We start from the raw sequence: 19,994 nt of genomic DNA, 5'->3' as shown, positions 1-19,994 counted from the left end.
CATCTCAAAATACGTTTTTGTGTGTTCCAGGCTAACCTAGACTATTGAGTGAGTCCCTGTCTTAGGAAAAAAAAAAAAGGTATTTTAAAATATGCCTTAAATTATAATTCAGAGCAAAAAGGCAAGTGGTTTCGCCACTAAGACTAGTCCAAAAACAAAGCCCCAAAACTTCTAATACTCTTAGTTCAAAACCATTTTATATGAAAATCATTACTTTTATTGCATTAAGGATTTTTAGTAATTGAGAAATATTGCAACAGGTTCAAAGAAAAGTCACCAAAATTAAACAATTCTTCCTTACACTCTGACCGCCTCAGGTTCCATTTTGCCTCCAGGCCAGTGGCTCTACCGCCTAGAAAACTAGGAAGTTCCACAGCCAAGAAGCTATTAGGGTCCACTGAGCCTCTTCTGTGAACAGAGAGGCAGAAGTCCGGTTAGCATTGCATGTGACTTTGAGAACACTACCTTTACTGTAGCTAGAGAATTTTCCACTTCATTTTCTCCAGGACCTGTCAGTCTCATTACCTCTGTAATCACCAAACTGCTAAAAAGGAACCTGATCTCTCAAACATTTAGCTGGCTAGTGTCCTGCAGCGGCTAGGAGAGCAATAAAGAAGAGAAGGTTCGTATCCCAAGGACTCCCTCTCCTCAAAACAGCTCTGCCACTGTATCACAGCTATGGAGACAACCTGCTCTAGTGGCTGCCTGGGTTATTCAGCTGAGCCCAGGCTTGGGGGGGGGGGGTTGTTCATCAATATGGCCAGGCTGGGGCTGTGGGAAGGAAAGTCCTCAAGCAAGTAGAGTAGATGGGGTTAGAACAGGATTAAGATGTTTAACAAAGTCATCTAGCTTCCCCTGAAAAAAGGAAAAATATAAGGATTATTTGAAATAAATGATTTAAAATCAGAAGTTCTTCACAAGACATTTGAGTAGGTGAGAAAGGAAGGGAGACAAGGAAGAGAAGTCTCAATAGAAATATTTACTTAAGCAATTTGGCTTAAATCTATTTTAAATTCTAAAGTACATTTTGTAAAGATAGAGTACTTATACTCCCATAAAAATAGCCAGTAGGTGGTAAAAACGAAGCATATTATTCACATCTAATTATTACAAGAATTACAGACCAGAAAGGAAAGAAAAAAAGGTAATTCTTGTGGCCACTAAAAAACTTGAAAGTATTTGTTAAGTAAAACTTCTAGGGAAAAAAGTATTTTGTTAGTTAACCAAACCTTGAAACTATTTTGAAAACAAAAAACAGGCAATGATGGAAGATGAACAAAATGTCATGATCCAAAGAAAGATCTGAAAAACAAGGGCTGAGAGAACAGTAATTTACTTAAGAGTCCATGAACCACAGCGTCCGGACAGCTTTCAAATAACTATCGTATTTGTTCAGATGGTACCAGGTAAGGTCCTCAAAGAACGGAGACAAGAGCCTACCGCTGGCCAGTCGATTGTGTTCGTTCGTTCTTTAGAGCCAGGAAAGCCAAAAAGGAGGAAAGACTGACTTGGGAAGATCTTCAGCAGTAAATATTTCTCTCGTAAAGAACAGCAAGAAAACCTCCACTGTGCGCCTCCCTGGAAGCTGGATGCTGAAAATGAAGCCACCAAGGTCCTATCCCTTCAAGAGTTGGCCGATGCTGCAAAACGGCAGCAAGAAGCTGAAGAGAACAGGCTAGCAGAACGTGCTAGAGTGACCTTCCACGTCACTTCCAACTAATTTGGTTGGTTACACCCCCAAAAAACCTACGCCTAAATTAAAAATTAAGATTGCCTGGGGAATGTGTAAACCACCTGGATATTTACTGACTGTGACACCTTCCAGACTTAAATCCAAATGTTGCGGAGCATCCATCGCATGTCCCTCCTTGAATGACAATCTTAGGGTGTCCGTTTCCAGGTATTTCTTTAAAAAGAGAATGTGAGGGTTGCCTAAAACAATTTGCCTCGATACCTCTCAGGGCAGAACACACAGACCACACAGAACTCCAAAGAGGAGCGGAAATGGGCGACTCGGAACTGAAAGAGCCGAGTTTGAGTGAAGCCTTGGGAAGGGCAGCCCCGGAGGAAAAAAGCCGCTGGGAAGGAGAATCGTCTTGTGGGAGACTCCCGGGAAGGATGCTTGGACAGGGTAACCCCTAGGAAGGACTCCTCGGGCAGGGGTGCCCGAGGAAGAGCGCCCCGGATGGAGACCCTGGCGGATCGCGCCTCGGAAGGACAGGGGTCCCGCACCCGCAGCGCTCACCCGGACCGCAGGAGGCCGCGCTCTGGACGTGCAGCCCAGCATCACAGTCCGTGAAACGGCGCTCCGCCACGCACCTAGGCGAGGGTTGGACGCCGGCCTGCCCACTTCCCTCTCCGGGGAGGACGGCACGGCACCGCCTTCTGCCTACATTGGCTCTTCCGCGATGCGCCTCGTCCCCTTAAAGAAGGGAGAACACGGGCGGCTCCGTCGGCCCTCGCACGGCGCCGTGCACGCCGGGAGTGGTAGTTCCGAGGGCCGACGGGCCGCTCTCCTCCCACTCGGCACGTGGCCTTTGAGAGCCACAAAACAGCAGCAGCCTCCAAAAGGGAAGTCACGGTCCACTCAAAAGGCAGCGCCTTACAGACCTGCCCCGCAGTGCACGCCGGAAGCCGGAGACTGGGCTAGCTTCCCATTCCACTGAGGGGTGCCGAGGGGAGCGCCTACACTGAGGGCCCGCCCTTAGCAGCGCCTGCGCGAAGGAGCGGAGGGTGGCGTGCGCCTGCGCAGAGAGCCAAAGCAGCTTCGGCAGAGCTGGCGAGCATGGTAGGTGACAGGGTTTGTGCCCGGTAGGTGGGGGTCGGGCCCCGACTACTAGGTCACTGCTCAGCGGCGGCTCCAGGACAAGGGAGCAGAGTAGAGACGAGCGGACGGAATTGCGGGCCTTCGCCGCTAGGGTGTGGAGGGAGGAGCGTGCTTGACTCGGAGAGGCGCGGCCCTGCCTGTAGCGCGTGAGGAGCCCGGGTGGGTTTCAGGGATGGTCGGCTGGGCGTGGACTGGACTAGAGGGCGTGGTGGGGCGGGGCCATGCGTAAGGCCGGTGACACCTGCCTGGTGGGCGGAGCCGACCCCCCTCCCCCCCCATTCTCCCGTTCTAGGTTCCGGTAAGAGACTGGAGCAGTACCCGGGAGGTGGTGTGGAATGTGGCTGGTTTGCCCTCGGCGGGCTGGGAACTGCATCGATTGCAGTATTTTCCAAGGGCCGGCTCAGGCTTGGGGTTCTTGGTGATAGGAAAGGACGGGAAGAACGGCAAGGTCCAGGACGGTTAGCCTAGTAGAGCTGGGCAAAGGCCCGGACCGCTTGAGGGGCGCCTGCCCCTACCCTGCCCCCCCTTCACCACGGACCTCACGGTAGCCGCGTGTAGTGAGGCTGGGTAGCTTGGGAAGACAAGTTTTGTGCCTGTTTTCACGGTGACTCCTGTTTGAGTTGGAGAGTAGAGGGCTCGGGATACAGAACCACGGGGAGGGAAGAGGAGCTGGAGTCAAAAACTCCTAGAACCCGAGGTAGGGTTGAGGAGGAAGCAGCCAGCAGTGCTGAATAAGAGCAGCTGGAAGAGTGTTCTGACCAGCAGCTAGCAAACCCGTCATATACAAAAACTCTGTACATTTTTAACAGTGAAATAATGAAACATAGAGAATGCCCCCCAATACTTTAGCTTCCATGACATGGTAAGCCCCAGGGAAGGCCATTAGCATTAGTCCGTGGTGAATAGGCCCCTGGTCCTGCCAGTTTGTAAACTTTGACTAATTTGGCTGGATTTCTGCATCTGCCCATGTGGACTTGGAGCCCTCTCATTTTTCCTGTAAGTTTTTAGTTTATGAGCCATTTTTCCAAGGAAAGTTTAGTCCAGTTCATTTTTCTTCCAGTGAACCCGAGGTCTCTTGGTTGCTTTTGGACACAAAAGAAATACTGTCTTTAGAATTATCTGTTAATTTTTAAAAATAGTTATTATTATAGGGAGTATGTCATGCAGTATGGAGGTCAGGGAACAACTTTGTGGAGTCAGTTTTCTCCCATCATTATGTGGGTTTAGAGATTTAACAAGTTGTCGGGCTTGCTCAGCAAGCACTTTACCTGCTGGGTCAACTCTCTGGCCCCTATTATTATGTTAATTAGCCTCTTTTTAATGGAGAAATCTTTATAAGAGATAACATCAAATTATGTGACTGCTGTCGAGCTCCTTGCTTGTCCTTGGCTGTTGCTCTGCTCATGCCCAGCTAGCACCATGTTACCCCCTTGAGGTCTGCAGTTGGTGGAAGTACCCTATACAGATGAGGCAATTTTAATAGATTGGAGAGAGATCTACTTATTTCTGTGTCCACTTCTGCCCACTTCATACCTAGCATAGAAATAATTCAGTAATTCACTTGAGTGCCTGGCATATACTTGCATCTGTCACTTGGACTCTTTGCACTGGATGCAGCTGTGTTATAATACACTGGGAGAGGCCTCCAGAGGTGACCTCAGGAGTCATAGCTCAGGACCAGGCATCATCCCAACTTCCAGATGTCCACATTTTCTTGTTGTGTGGCCATCTATGGTGTAACAGTGGATTAAATAATGCAGCTGTTCCAGGGCATGTAACTGTTGATTAGTCTTGAGGCTCTTGGCTACTGTGTTGGATTTTTTTTAAAAGACAGGGTCTCACTATGTAGCCCTTGCTAGCATAGAAATTGCTATGTAGACCAGGCTGGCCTCAAATTCAGAGATCCAGCTACCTCTGCTTTCCAGTGCTGAGATTTTAGGCATGTGCCACTAGCCCAGCTATGTTGAACATTAAGTATACAAATTTGTGGTGCATAGAACAGTCCCAATGTTGTTCATCTACTACCTCTATCTAGTTCCAAAAAATTTTCATCACATAAAGAGAAAACCCTGTACTCATGAGTACTTCCTTCCTCTCCCATCCCCTGGCACCCACTAACCTACGAATTGCCTGTTCTGCACATTCTATATAACATATAACATTTTCTACGACATATGGCCTTTTGTGTCTGGCTTCTTTTACTGATCACAATGTTTTTGAGGTTCACCCACATTGTGGCATTTGTCATTGCTTCATTCCTCCTTAAAACTGAAGGATAATTCTTTTGTATGCATATACCAAATTTAGTTTTATAACCATAACAGAATTTTAAAATCCAGCATTGATGGCTATTTCATAGTAAAGAAACCATGGCTGATCTTAGGAGGTGGCATTTTAGCAGTTACACATTTCTCCTTAAGGCTTTTTAGGTATTTTTGGCATTGTCAATCTTCCCCTATGGTGACTGCCAGCTTCCTAAATGATGCTGGTTTTATCAGTTTTCAGGTAACTATGATTGCATATAAGCTCCTAATTTAACAAAATTTGATCTAGCCGAGAACATACCTTGGATTCTTTGCCTATTCTGTTTAATGGCTCAATTTTAGGGAATACTGTATGGAATATTCCATATATTCCTCCAAATCTACATTGGAGTCAGTGGACTACAGCCAACAAGCCAGCTGCCTGTTTTTATAAATAAGTTCTATTTGCATGCAGCCATGCCCACCTGTGTACATACTGTCTTGACTATTGACTTTTACCCTGCAAAACAGAATGTGTGTGAGAGACCATATGGCTATAGCCTGTGATATTCACCGTCTAGGCCTTTGTCTTAGGACCTGGGTATTTTTTAGTAATTGAGACTGAAAGGAGTTTTTGTTTATATAGGTAATAGTGCTGATCAGTATTTACCATGTCAGGAATTTAAATGAATATATATTTACTTATATTAAAATTTTTTTTTGTTTTGTTTTATGTCTAGAAGTGTATTGCCTGTAGGTACGTAAGTGTACCTGTGTTGTGCAGTGCCCACAGAGGTCAGAAAAGGGCATTGAATCCCCTGGACCTGGCGTTATGGACAGTGTTAATTGCCATGTGGGTGCTGGGAACCGAACCCAGTTCCTCTGCAAGAGCAGCCAGTGCTCTTAACCGCTGCGCTGTCTTACCATCCCCTCACATTTTTTTTTAAAGTTTTTATTTTTAATATGTGTGAGCATATTGCCTGAATGTGTGTTAGTGTACCTGTGTTGTGCACATGTGCAGTGGCCACGGTGGAGGTCAGAAGAGGACATTGGATCCCCTAGAACTGGAGTTCCATATGGTTGTTAGCCACCAGATGGGTGCTGGGAATTGAATCTGGGTCTTCTGCAAGAACAGCCAGTGCTCTTAACCACCAAGCCATCTCTCTAACTCCCCTCACTTATATTTTAAAATAAATATATATTTTAAAATTTGTAATAGAGAACCCATTACTTTTTTCTTTACATCTATGAAAATATCTTACCGTCCAGCATTATAAAAGATAAATTCTTGATTCTTCTATGCTCAACCTCTTGTTATATCACAAACAGTGGAGCCCCTGGAGGCCTGTCCTGCATACTTTCAAGAAGATAAACATGAGACTGGTGGTGTTCTAGAGTCTTAGGAGGACTGTTTTGTCGTTGTGAGCCTCCCAGAGGTCTCAGCATCCAGCATCTCCAGAGCCTACTCAAGAGTGCTGTGTTAGACTGCATCTTCTTATTCTCCTGCTGGGTCAACATTGGTGTTTTGGTGGGAGCTGTGTTTGTGTTGCCTTAGGAAAACTTTGGAATGTCCTCTCCTGTTGTTGGTATTTTGGGCTTTACAATGGGACATTGCACGTGTGTTTCATAAGGAGATGTGAGGGCCATTTTCCTCAGGGTTCAGGATAGGAGCATGGTACCACTTCTAATCCACTAGTTGGTTTTTACATTTTATTAACAAGAGGTTTTCCTAGTCACATTTTCTGATTTGCTGTGGTAGCTAGGAGGCTTGGAGCCTGCTTTTCAGCCCATTTTCAACTTTTGATGTCTTTATTCTAATGCTGCTCCTGCCTTCTCTTTCACTCCTTCCTATTTCTTTGTTTGCATCCTGCTATTCATTTATATAGTTCTGTAATTTATAATTTATTCTCTATCGCTATAAATGCTCATCTTTATTTGAACAAGATTGAGTATAATCCCCTTAAGTAAAAATACTTCCCTTATTATTGTATAATATTGTATTGTATTTAAAAAAAAAAAAAAAAGTCCTTAGGACTAGTGCTATAGCACCATAGTATAGCACCTATGTAAGCGTGTTTGAGGCCCTAGGTTTGACCCCTAGTACCACCAAATAAACAAACCCATAGATTATGGACTCTGTTCTGGTTTCTAGAAATGAGCCACTCACTTCTGATGTTGCTTTCATCAAGTTACCTTAGAGAAGTAGCTGTGCTGGTCTGGAAGTATGAAGATGCTATTCTGTTTCACTATACACTATATATAGTACCATTGCTTGACAGTTTTATTATTTATTACATGCCCACAGCCTCTGTCCTATTTTTCATCTTATTTCTGTCTCAGATATGCAGACATTCTTTTTTTTTTTTGATCTTTTTGAGACAGGGTCTCCCTGTAGCCCCAGCTGGCCTGGAATTCACTATGTAGACCAGGCTGGCCTCGAACTCACAAAGATCTACCTGCCTCTGCCTCCTGAGTGCTGGGATTAAAGGCGTGTACCACCACACCCAGCTGACATTCTTAATATTATCATTTTCATTTAATCATAAACAGACTTTTTCTGCTTACTTGTGGCACTTTTGTAAATTACTTCCAGTGTAGTTCTTTGTTGTATATGTATTTTCCTATTTAAAAAATTTTAATTTATTTGTATTTTATGTGTTTGAGTGTTTTGCCTGCATGTATGTAAATGCATCATGTGTGCAATACCCATGGAGGTCAGAAGAGGGTGTCCAGATCCCCTGGAACTGGAGTTAAAGATGGTTGTTAACTGCCATGTAGGCTCTGAGAACCAAACCTAGGTCCTCTGCAAGCAGCCAGTACTCTTAACCATTGAGCCATCTCTCCAGCCCCCAATTTTCCTGTTTTTCAACTAGGGAAAACCTTAAAACAATAATGTTTCCAGACTGCACAGTTTCTCCCTATTGATTAGAGCTTGAACTTAATGGAAGCCAAGGACCCTGCAGGACCCTATGATGGCGTCAGGTTCCTGTCTTATCATCAGAGGGCTAGGTGTATGTTACTGAAAGATTGTACTAAGTTTTTAGAACTTTATGCAAAGGATACTGAGTAGAGATGTAAATGTTTTGTTTTCTTTTCTTTTGAGACAGGGTCTCAGTATGTGGCTCTGGCTGGCCTTGAACTCACAGAGATTCACCTGCCCCTGCTTCCCAAGTGCTGGGATTATAGACGTGCACTACCATGCCTGACACAAAATATATTTTCTATAAAACGTTGATTGTCTTTATTTTTGGAGATTAAACTCTATGTATGTGTTACTATATAGATGCTGTCATTTCAATTTTCAGAAGACTATGTAGTCTTTTGAACGAATAAAGAACAAGGCTTTGGCTTCCTGTAATTCTGAAATAAAGTTGAGTCACCCAGCAAGAAAACTAAGTTCAATTAAAATGTAGAATAGAGGCTGACCCAAACCTGGCTTCACTGGCTTTCCCACTTCTTTTGCATCCCAAAGCATAAGCTTAAGTCATCTCAGAAGGACAAGGTTCGCCAGTTCATGGCATGCACTCAGGCTGGTGAGAAAACTGCTATCTACTGCCTAACACAGAGTGAGTGGAAACTAGATGAGGCCACCGACAGTTTCTTCCAAAACCCAGAGGCATTCTACCCGGAATCCATGAAGAGCACTGTGGACCAGAAGAAGCTGGAGCAGCTGTATGGCAGGTACAAAGGTAAGGGGTGATTGTGGCAGCAGAGCCAAACCAAACACTGTCTCTAGCAAGCAGCATGAATGACTACCATGTTTCTGCAGTTTCTGATGACAGGGACAAAAGAGTCCAAACTGCCCTCTTCTGATGTTTGGCTGTAGAACCCACTTTCCTCAGCAGAGGGGCTGAGGAGGAGGGAAGAGAATCAACTGACTGATCAAGAGCATGCCTTTCTTCCCTCCCTTCTTCCCTCCCTCCTTCTTCGGCTCTGGCTTTGGCTCTGTCTCTCTCTCTCTGTCTCTCTCTGTCTCTGTCTCTCTCTGTCTCTCTCTCTCTCTCTCTCTCATACACATATGTTTTCCTATACAATGAGTAGGCCATGTTAAGGACACTCACAGAACTACTTTAGAGGATAGTATTTCAGCCATGCTGAACCTGTTAGTAGATTGTTTTTCTAAACTCTTCTGTTCAGGCTGAAGTGTTTGTGATAGAACATTACCAGATCGTGAGAATAATTCCATGAGTATAAATTTTCCATGTAGTTGTATTTATAACAGACAACTTCAGTTGCTGGATGAGCTTGGTGGAAAGTTCTCAGCAAAAACCTCTATGTTAGAGGGTAGAGGCAATTGTCATTTTTATTAAATTGGTTCTTAGGATGAAGCTTTCCATGTCAAAATGCAGTCATGCTATAAAAATAAATCTGTATTGAGTATTGACATATCTGAGTTGCAACAGATTATAAAGCTTAATCTCAAATGAGGCAGCAACAGTTCAATTAGTGACTTTTTAAAAAATTTAAAAAAAAAAAAAAAAAGATATTTACCAAGGCGGTTTATTAGGTAAAGACAGTTTTCCTATTATCTTTTAGTTTTGGATTGGTTTGGGTTTTTTTTTTGTTGGTTGGTGTTTTGTTTAGTTTTGTTTTATTTTGTTTTGTTTTGTTTTGTTTTGGTGGAGGAGTTGAGACAAGGTCTCACTACATAGTGTTGACTGGCCTCAGATTCACAGAGAGAGATCCACCCACCTCTGCCTCTTACATGCTGGAATTAAAGATGTGCATCACTACACCCAGCTCCTCTTACCTTTGTGATATATAATATTTAGCAGAAAATCGAATAAAAAAAATATGTGGCGCTTTTTTTTTTTTGTTAAACAGAACCTTTGTTCTATAAGTCATGTAGGAGGATATATTTAGAAGGATGTTTACAGTTTCATTCATTTCATTTGTATAATCAGTTTTTCTTTGCTGCTGGACACAGTGACATATATACCTGTAATCCCAACACTCAGGAGGCTGAGGCAAGAGGATTGCTGCAAGTTCAAGGCCAAACTGGGATACATAACAAGACCCTGTCTCAAAAGACAACCACAAGGGCTGGAGTGCTGGCTCAATACTTGCTGCCCAAGCATGAGGACCTGAGTTCAGATCCCCAGCACCCACATCAAAGCCAAGTGTAAAGGCACACACCTGTATTTCCCTACACTGGGAGGGTGGACACAGATGGATCCCAGGTACTGGGAGTAGCCAGTATGGTGATCTTCAGCTTCAATGAGAGACCCTAGCTCACAAAATAAGATAAAGAACAGTAAGAGAAAACATTTGAGGTTGACCTCTGGTTTCTGTACTTCCATGCACATACATGCACACCTGCACACACATGTGCACACATACATACCACACATCACAGAAATTTCTACCATCATATATTAAAAAAATAATGTAATGTATAGTACTTAAATAACCAAAGATAAATTTTCTATGAAGAGAAAGAAAAGTTTATCACATCTAATCATTATTTGAGGAAAGAAGCTACAATTTTATTTGTACCTTTGAACCAGTGGAATTCACACATATATTATGATGTTTTGTAGTATATATACTCTGTCAGAAATTACAAAATCTGATTTTATGAGTTCTTGCTGAATTGTGAGGTGAGGAATAGGAATTTCTAAGCTGTTGAACTAAATATGGATAAAGTGGTTCAGTGGTTAAGAGCACTGGCTCCTCTTGCAGAGGACCTGGGTTCAGTTCCCAGTACCCACATGGCAGCTAACAACCATCCATAATTCCAGTTCCAGAGGATCTGATGCTCTCTTCTGACCTCCACGGGCATTGCACACATGGGTGCACTTACATATATGCAAGCAAAACACTCATACATATAAAATAAAAATAAATTCAAAAAAATGTGGATAAAATATTATGAATCCCTTATCTTTTGTAGCCATTGACTTTGGACAAAGTAAAATTCTATGAACCTGAACTTTTATTTTTCAGAGAAATTCATTCTTGTTTTCATTCCTACTTCTGTCAGAGCTGGAGATCAAACCCAAGGCCACATGCATTCTAAGCAAGGATTCTGTTTCTGAGCTTCCTTTTCAACAGGAAATTAAATTTTAGTTTTGACTTTTAGTTTATTGAGGCTGGTATTCAAACCCAGGGTTTCAACCATACCATGTACACATTCCTCCACTGAGCTGTACTTCCAGATCTTAAAATGGCTGCTTAATTATATCTCCTCAAAGAAGTTTCAGTTTCTTTTCTTAAAATCCAGAAATCTATGTAGGACTTCTTTCTGCTCCTTATTTCCTTCATATGTTGTAGAAAATGGTTGTTCATTGCTTGGTGTAGCTGAAACTTGCTACAGCTGTGTAGTAGAGCTGTGTGATTCTAACAACCTATTATCACAGTAGCATCATTTCTTTTTTCCCCGATTTTAACCACAGACTTGCAGGATGAAAACAAAATTGGGATTGATGGGATTCAGCAGTTTTGTGACGATTTGAACCTGGACCCTGCCAGTATTAGTGTTTTGGTCATAGCATGGAAGTTCAGGGCTGCCACTCAATGTGAATTTAGCAAAAAGGAGTTTGTGGATGGCATGACAGAGCTGGGGTAAGTAAATTATTCGCAGTTTCAACTTTTCCAGAAGGAAAGATACTTTCAACAACTTATGAATATTAATTTCTTACACATATATTTTCTTTGTATATTATAAGCCTTTAGATTCCTTTCAAACTCAAGTTCAGGGTTTTATTTACTACTGTTATTCATATTAATCCCTTTTATTATTTAAAGTCTTTAAAAAGTCCCTTACAAGTTTGAATTGACAGTGAAAACTAGGGTGTATTTTTTCAGCCATTTCATTTATTTCATACTATTGTATACTAAATACATGATTTCTTATATTCCAGTATTAAGCATTAATAAAATATCATTTTGGTTTTTGCTTCCCTATTTTACCTACAGGGTTGGTATTAATCATTTAAGATGTTTCTCACTTACCAGATGATTCACAGAAACAAATGAAAACATCCAACAAACTATTTTTTAGTCTTTAAATTTATTAAACACTTTGTGAGATGGTATAAAAGTCGGCTTGTTTGACGTGCTGATATTTCTGACACTCTATTTCAGTGTTGGCATTTTAGACTAGCTTGGTTTGAGTTGCTGAAGAGCTGAAAGCCTGTAAACTTGTCCCTAAAGCCCACACTTACAGCAACCAAGGGAAAAGAAAAAAAAAGTAGGTGCTTGTTTTTTTCACTACACTGATAACTGTTATATTTATGAGCTTCATCTATTTAGATAAAATGTTCAAGGCTGTCTTTCTTTCTAATGATACTTATCACATTCTTGGCAATTGTGTAAAACCAAACAGAATGCACATTCAGGCAATGGCTCAGCAGTAGCTTTCTTCATGTTCTTTGCATTTTTAGAAGCTGAGATGAACCGCCAGTTGTTTCAACATAGAAAACACCTATTTCCAGAGAGATGGCTCAGCGGGTAAAGGCACTTAACATGTTATGTAAGCCTGGTGGCCTGAGTTCCATCCCCATCACCCACATAAAGGTTCAGGGAGACAACCAACTCCACAGAGTTTCCTCTGATCTCTACATGGGTACCACAGCATGTGTATCCCCATGCACATGAAAGCTAATAAATCTATTTTTTATTTGTATTTTATGTGTATGTTTTGCCTACATGCAGTGCTCATGAAGGGTAGAAGAAGGCATTGGATCCCCTGTTACTGGAGTTATGGACAGTTGTTAGCTATCATGTGGTTGCTGGGAACCGACCCAGGTCTTCTACAAGAGCAGTTAGTGCTCTTAACTGCTGAGCCATCTCTCCAACCCTAATAATTTTTTTTTTTTTTTTGGTCTTTTTGAGACAGGGTCTCCCTGTAGCCCCAGCTGGCCTGGAATTCACTATGTAGACCAGGCTGGCCTCGAACTCACAAAGATCCACCTGCCTCTGCCTCTTGAGTGCTGGGATTAAAGGCGTGCACCACCACACCCAGCCTACAGAATACACTTTTAAAGAAGACTTGTAAAGTACAGATCATAAAAGAAGAAATTGGCTGGGCATGGTGGTGCACGCCTGTAGTCCCAGCACTTGAGAGGCAGAGGCAGGCAGATCTCTGTGAGTTCGAGGCCAGCCTGGTCTACATAGTGAGTTCCAGGACAGCTGGGGCTACAGGGAAACCCTGCTTCAAAAATACACACACAAAAAAAGAAGAAATTGATAAACTGGACTTCATCAGAGTTAAAAACTGCAGCTTGTCAAAAGATGTTAAGAAAATTAAAAAGGGGTTGGAGAGATGGCTCAACAGTTAAAAGCACTAGCTGCTTTTGCACAGGACCTGTTTTCTATTCCCAGCACCCACATGGCTGCTAACAACGATCTATAACTTCAGTTCCAGGGGAATCCAACTACATAAATAATATAGCTCATAATTTCTCAAGAATAGAAAGTATATAATTTATCTTTTTTTTTTTTTTTTTGATACAGGGTCTCCCTGTAGCCCCAGCTGTCCTGGAACTCACTATGTAGACCAGGCTGGCCTTGAATTCACAGAGATCTGCCTACCTCTGCCTCCCAAGTGCTGGGACTACAGGCGTGCGCCACCATGCCCAGCCAATTTGTCATTTTTTAATAATACAGAAATAAAATAATTTTAGAAATTCAACCCAAAGTGACTCAAAAAAAATTAGAATAGGTATGACAGCAAGCAGGTGACAAAATACACAATTAAAATCTAAAGATAATAGTAATTACAGTTACATTAAATGTGCATACCATTTTAAACATGAGGGCACAGATCATTCCAAAAGGGCAAAAGTTATTTATTATGCATATATTGACACCAAATATGTGGTTATTTTTTTTTTTAAGGGTTTTGCGGGGGGGGGGGTTGTTTGGTTTTTGAGTTTTTTGAGACAGAATCTTGCTCTGTAGTCCTGGCTGGCCTGGAACTCCCTATGTAGACCAGACTGGTCTGAAACTCACAGAGATCGTCCTTTCTCTGCAGGGATTAAAGGCACATGTCACCATGCCAGACCTGAGATTTATTATTTTTAATTATGTGTGTGCATATTTGTCTTGAGTGAGTTTGTATGCATGAATGTGGTACCCATGGAGGCAAGAAGAGGTGTCAGATTCTCTGGAGCTGAAGTTACAGACTGTTGTGAGCCATCTGACATGGGTGCTGGAAACCAAACTCGTGTCTTTGACAAGAGCAATAGACACTCTTAACCTCCAAGCCATCTCTCCAGCCCTCGCTATGTTAAAATGAAATAAGCTTAAAGGTATAAGACAATTCTTTGATAATGAAGGGGATCTCATAGTAATAAAAGGAGGTTTTTTTTTTGACAAGGGGCAAAAAACTTGTTTTTATTCATTACTGAATAGCCCCATTATACTTAAATTAGCATCTAACAAAAAAAGATTTTAAAAAAGCAAGGAATTCTTACACACAGTAACTGGTAAAATGCGCAAATGAAAAGTCAGAGAAAACAAGATTGGGCTGAGTCTGGTGGTTCAACCTAATGTATTCTCAGGGGTTCTGGAAGGTGAAACAGAGGAGGATCACAAGATCAAGGTCTGTCTGGGCAACTTGTCTCAAAAAGTTTAAAAAAAAAAAAGAGGAGAGTGGGGACTAGAGAGATGGCTCAGTGGTTAAGAGCACTGGCTGCTCTTGCAGAGGGCACAGGGTTGTGGTATGTTCTGTGTACTGGTATGTGGTTAGCAACTGCCCCCATTCCAGTTCCAGGGGATCCAATGCCCTCTTCTGGCCTCCATGGGCATTGCATACACATGGTACACTTAAAAAATACTCAAATAAATTTTGGGAAAAAAAAGATTTTTTTTTTAAGATTGGGGATATAGCTCAGTTGATAGAGTGCTTGTATAGCATATGGAATGTTCTAAATTTAATCCCCAGTATAAAAAAAAAGATTTGGACAATAACAATACGATGACCATGACCTCATGGGTATATTTAGAACATCGCCTATAATGTTGATGCATACATAACTTTTTTCAAAGAAACAACATTTATAAAATCAGCTATCAACCAGGGTATAAAGTTACCTCAAATGACAAAGGATAGACATGTTTTCTAAGCACCATGCAACAAAAACAGGAATGTAGTAAAATGATAACTAAGTTACAGTTTGTGTGGATATTGTATACCTTTGAATATCCTTGATTTGGAGAGAGAAAAAAAGTTATAAAAGGAAATGGGAAATATTTTGAATGAAGAAAATGCTGGCATAAAAAGTTGTAGCTTGCCAGGTGTGGTGGTGCCATTGCAGCATTAGGGAGGCAGAGGAAGGCGGTTCTCTGTGAGTTTGAGGCCAGATTGGTCTCCATAGTGAATCCAGGCCAGCTGCAGTCTTGTCTCAAAAAGACCAAAAATAAAAACCTTGTAGCGTGGCGCATGCCTTTAGTCCCAGCACTCGAGAGGCAGAGGCAGGCAGATCTCTGTGAGTTCAAGGCCAGCCTGGTCTACATAGTGAGTTCCAGGACAGCTGGGGCTACAGGGAGACCCTGTCTCAAAAAGACCAAAAAAAAAAAAAGGAAAAAAACCTTGTATCTCACTTGATCCATATACATACATGCAGGCTCTTACATATACACATAAAAATAAAAATCTCTCTAAAAATTTATAGAATTCTGCTTAAGTGCTAATTAACAGATAATTAAATGGTAAAGTCTAGAGAGTCAACAAAAGCAAAACTTGTTATTTGGAGACAAATTCAAATAACATAAGGAAGAGGGAGACATCACTGTGGAACCCTACAGACATTAATAAATTGATTACAAACAATTTTATGCCAGTAAACTTGACAGCCTGTAAGAAATAGAGACACACTTTTTAAAATACAGCTTGCTTAAAACAGTGAGATGGCCTGGGAGCTACAGTGAATGGTTCTCACATTATCACATCAGAGGTGCTCTAATGCTGACCAGCAGCTCCTGTCTGAGCTTGTAATTGTCATATCTGTAGAAACACAAACAGTATTACTTGAGATGAAGAAACTACAACCAACCAAAGCACTTGCCATTAGCATGATCTATAAATTATGTACACACACATACACACACACAAATGAGCTCCCTAGAACAAAGATAACCCAGCTAGATCTGCACATACCACAGGAACGAGCCTCACACAGATGTAGGTCCAAAAGACCAGGTACAAAAATAACATGAATCACATTTAATCAAGCTCACAGGCACTAAAGACGTGCTCTCGGGTGGTTGAGACAGAAAAACAAGGAAATAGGTCCTGCCTCTATGGGGAGAAGAGGGAGCTGCATTGGGGAAGTCCTCAGCCTCTGTGGTCCAGGGCACCTACCACCCTATCCTGCATATGAGTGGTGCCTGGTGCACATGTTCACCAGCAGGAGCCCCACTGCTTCTATCCTCTTCCATATCACAGGCTTTTCTGGCTGTTACAAGGCTTTCTCCAGTTTTTTTATGGTTTGGGTTTTCTGTTGTTTGGATTTTTTTTTTCTCTTACCTTGGCGCAAACCTTAAATTAGTGGAAAAGCTGAATATAGCACTTAATTCTGTTTCTTGATGTACAGTTGAAAAGAAAGACATAGATTTTGTTTCACATTTAGTGCCTTAAAGACCAATTAATGCCAGGCATGGTGGTGCACACCTTTGATCCCAGCACTCAGGAGGCAGATGCAGGTAGATCTCTATGAGATCAAGGCTAACCTGCTGATCTACATAGTGAGTTCCAGACTGGGGCTATGGAAGATCTAAATAAGTAAATTAAATAAATAATTTTTTTTAAAAAGAACTATTTATTTATTTATTTATTTTTATTTTATGTGTATGAGTGTATTGCCTGCATGTAGGTAAAGTGCACCCATGTCGTGCCATGCCCATGGAGGACAGAGGAGGCCATTGGATCCCCTGGAACTGGACAGTTACTAGTTACCATGTGGGTGCTGGGATTCGAACCTGGGTCTTGTGCAACCTCTGAGCCATCTCTCCAGCCCTCAATTGATATTTTTTACTAAAGTGTTTTGGGATTTTTGTTTTGTTTTGTTTTAGTGGATGTATGGTGGTTTTGTTGTGTTTATTTGGGGGGATTGTTTTAGCTAGTAGGCAAACTACTACTGAACTATACCCCAGCCCAGGCTGATTACTGTTTTTAAAGGATATTGCCTTCTGGAAGAAAAATCTAGTCTTAAAACAATACAGGTTTTATAATACCTGCTATTTCAAATCAAACTTGCTACCATGAAGAAGTCCTAAATGCTTAATAAGGCTTCTTCCATCATTCAGCAGCACAGAGGTAGCAGTGGCCTGAGCTAGTAGGCTGGCCTGGTTCTGTGGTCATTGAAGAAACAGGGTCTCCATCTTATCACTGAGCCATCCTCAAGGCCTTGGCCTCACTATGGTCAAAACTGCAGAACAAGCCACTCCTTTTTCAAAGAGGGCACACAGTTTTGTTTTGTTTTTTTCTGACTTACTACTTTACTGAGATGCACTGCAAAAACCTTCTTTTGACACAGTCAGAGTCCACAGCTGGTGACTTCAGTGCTTTCATAGCTATGCAGCCATCACCACAGTGTCTCAACAGCATTTCAGCAAGAGAAACTACCCACCATGATTCTGCTTATACCTATCACTTATAAGTGAGACTTGGAAGCACCAAATTGCAAGGAAACCTGGGAGATGAGGTTTCTATGAAACAAGATGGAGTGGTGGAAAAGCAGATCTGCTAATAACAAACCATTCTCTGTTGTCACAGGTGTGATAGCACAGAAAAACTGAAAGCTCTTCTTCCCAAATTGGAGCAAGAGCTTAAGGACTCAGTGAAGTTTAAAGACTTTTATCAGTTTACCTTTACCTTCGCTAAGAACCCTGGGCAAAAGGGTTTAGGTGAGTATGCACTCCAAATGTGCAAGGTGCCAGATCTGAGTCTGATTGAAGTGGACATGATTGATGTGGTTCTAGCACAGCCAATTGTGATGATACTGGCTCTGTTTTGGTTTCCTTGTTCTACTTCCTAGTTCTTCATATGACTGGAAATATCAACTGATACTGTCTCAGCTTCTGATTTTTTTTTTTTTTTTGTCTTTTTTGAGACAGGGTCTCCTCGTAGCCCCAGCTGTCCTGGAACTCACTATGTAGACCAGGCTGGCCTCGAACTCACAAAGATCCATCTGCCTCTGCCTCCCAAGTGCTGGGATTAAGGGCGTGTGCCACCACACCCGGCCCAAATTTAAATATTTTAAATGTAAAATATCAACTAATTTATAAGTGTTTCATGTCCTTTCATATTGATAATCAACTAAAGTTGACAGAACCCCTGACTTGTTCTCTGTGTGGTGGTGTTGCCCGCCAGGCCTGCAGTCTGACTGAGGTGCTGTTGAGTTTGGTCAGGGGACACTTAGTATTCACAGGTTTGGAGAATTCACCTGCCTTGAAACAGCTCCCCTGTGCACTGAATTGCATCAGAAATCTTCATTCAGAGCTGTGCAGCTCTACTTGTACTTTACTGCGTATGTACATCTGCAAAATTTCCAACTGATAATTTCAGTTTGAGATTTTAGTTTATTTGGGGGTTTTATCTAGTTTGCATCTGAGTACTGATTTCTTTCTGGCTCATCTCTTCCTAAGAATATGTGTTAACCTATAATCAGTTTGCCTAGCATATGTAACAGGCCTTGTATAGTTACATGAAATCTCTTACAAATTTGGAGGTGTGGAGTTTACATGGTCTTTTATATAAGGATTAGCAGGCATATTAGAAAGTATGTTTAGAAGAAATTCTGGTAAATGGAAGCAATATCATAAAAGGCTTAAGATTTACACAGGAAATTGGAAAGGGACATGGACCATAAGTGGAAGCCTGATAAAAGGCCTCACATTCAGTTCTGGTGCTGACTGCTACCTGCCTGTGCACAGATGTGTATCTACAGTGCATGGCCTTGTCTCTGTCCCTCCGCCACCTCCCCTTCTTCCTCCTCCTCAATGAGCCATCTCCCCAACTGCCCTCTTTTAAAATTTTTATTTTTAAAATTTAAAACAGAGTCTTTGTGTAGCCCTGACTGGCCTGAAACTTGCCATATAGGCCAGGCTAGCCTCAAAATCACAGAGATAACTTACCTCTGCCTCCTAAGCACTAGGATTAAAGGCATGAACCACCGTGCCTGTCCCACCTCCTTTAAAAAAAAATATAGTAGATTCTGCATATGATAAAAAAAATATGTGATATCACTCTTTCTGAGTCTGGCTTATTTCACTTAATATGGTCTTCAGTTCTATTTTCCTGCAAATAGCATGGTTTTTAAAATTTATTTTTAGTTTATGTATGTGAGTGTATTGCCTGCATATATGTAAGTTCACCCGTGTTGTGCAATGCCCGAAGAGGTCAGAAGTGTCAGGTCCTCCTGGAACTGGACTTAGAATTGTTAACTACCATGTGGGTGATGGGAATTGAACCTGGTTTTTCTACAAGAGTAGCCAGCCAATGCTCTTAGCCACTGAGCCATCCCTCCAGCCCTGATTTTGTTTTTCTTAATGACTTAGTTACACTCCAATTTGTATGCCTACATTTTCTTCATTTGTCGATTGATGGGTACCTAGGCTGATTCTGTAACTTGGCTGTTGTGAATAGGGCAGCAGTAAACATGGGTATGTAGTCTCTACTGTAAGCTGATTTTGATTTCTTTGGGTATATACTCAGGAGTGAGAACAGCTGGGTCATGTAGTAGTTCTATTTTCAGGGTTTTTTTTTTTCTGTTTTAATTTTTTTATTTTTTTAAATCATTTAAAAAAATTTTTAATAACTACATGACTAGAAGAAGCATTTCACTACAGCTTTAACATATTCAGTAACACACTCCAGAGCAAGAGTACATCTCTTTCACAGTGTGTGCAAGTTTCTAGGTTCACAGTTGAATTAATACAGTTATATATTATTGAACTCAGTATAAGCCCTGTAAGAC

At 41.7% G+C, this 19,994-nt stretch overlaps 2 protein-coding genes across 11 annotated transcripts in view; one reads left to right on the top strand and one right to left on the bottom strand.

Annotated features, from left to right (window-relative positions):
• The window catches only part of Tmco3 (transmembrane and coiled-coil domains 3), a 49,095-nt gene extending 46,406 nt beyond the window's left edge, over window positions 1-2,689 (bottom strand). For 2 of the 8 annotated variants that reach the window (XM_029553721.1, XM_029553722.1), the window contains exon 1: window positions 2,246-2,613. The gene's annotated coding sequence lies outside the window, so the exon portion shown is untranslated. Of the gene's footprint in view, window positions 1-301; window positions 409-1,440; window positions 1,642-2,245 lie in introns of those variants that run through there. The other 6 variants (XM_008848431.3, XM_008848432.3, XM_029553720.1 and 3 more) reach the window with 5 other exon arrangements.
• The window catches only part of Dcun1d2 (defective in cullin neddylation 1 domain containing 2), a 31,639-nt gene continuing 14,304 nt past the window's right edge, over window positions 2,660-19,994 (top strand). The window contains exons 1-4 of one of the 3 annotated variants that reach the window (XM_008848430.3): window positions 2,660-2,788; window positions 8,543-8,759; window positions 11,466-11,634; window positions 17,792-17,922. In XM_008848430.3, the coding sequence (XP_008846652.1) occupies window positions 2,786-2,788; window positions 8,543-8,759; window positions 11,466-11,634; window positions 17,792-17,922 (520 nt within the window). In that variant the 5' untranslated portion in view covers window positions 2,660-2,785. Of the gene's footprint in view, window positions 2,789-2,824; window positions 2,987-3,778; window positions 3,824-8,542; window positions 8,760-11,465; window positions 11,635-17,791; window positions 17,923-19,994 lie in introns of those variants that run through there. The other 2 variants (XM_029553724.1, XM_029553723.1) reach the window with 2 other exon arrangements.

The sequence above is a fragment of the Nannospalax galili genome, unplaced genomic scaffold (assembly GCF_000622305.1).
Source record: "Nannospalax galili isolate Female #2095 unplaced genomic scaffold, S.galili_v1.0 scaffold744, whole genome shotgun sequence".
Taxonomy (NCBI): Eukaryota; Metazoa; Chordata; class Mammalia; order Rodentia; family Spalacidae; genus Nannospalax; species Nannospalax galili.
Note: the sequence above shows the minus strand (reverse complement) of the source record. Positions and strands in the feature narration are given on the sequence as shown.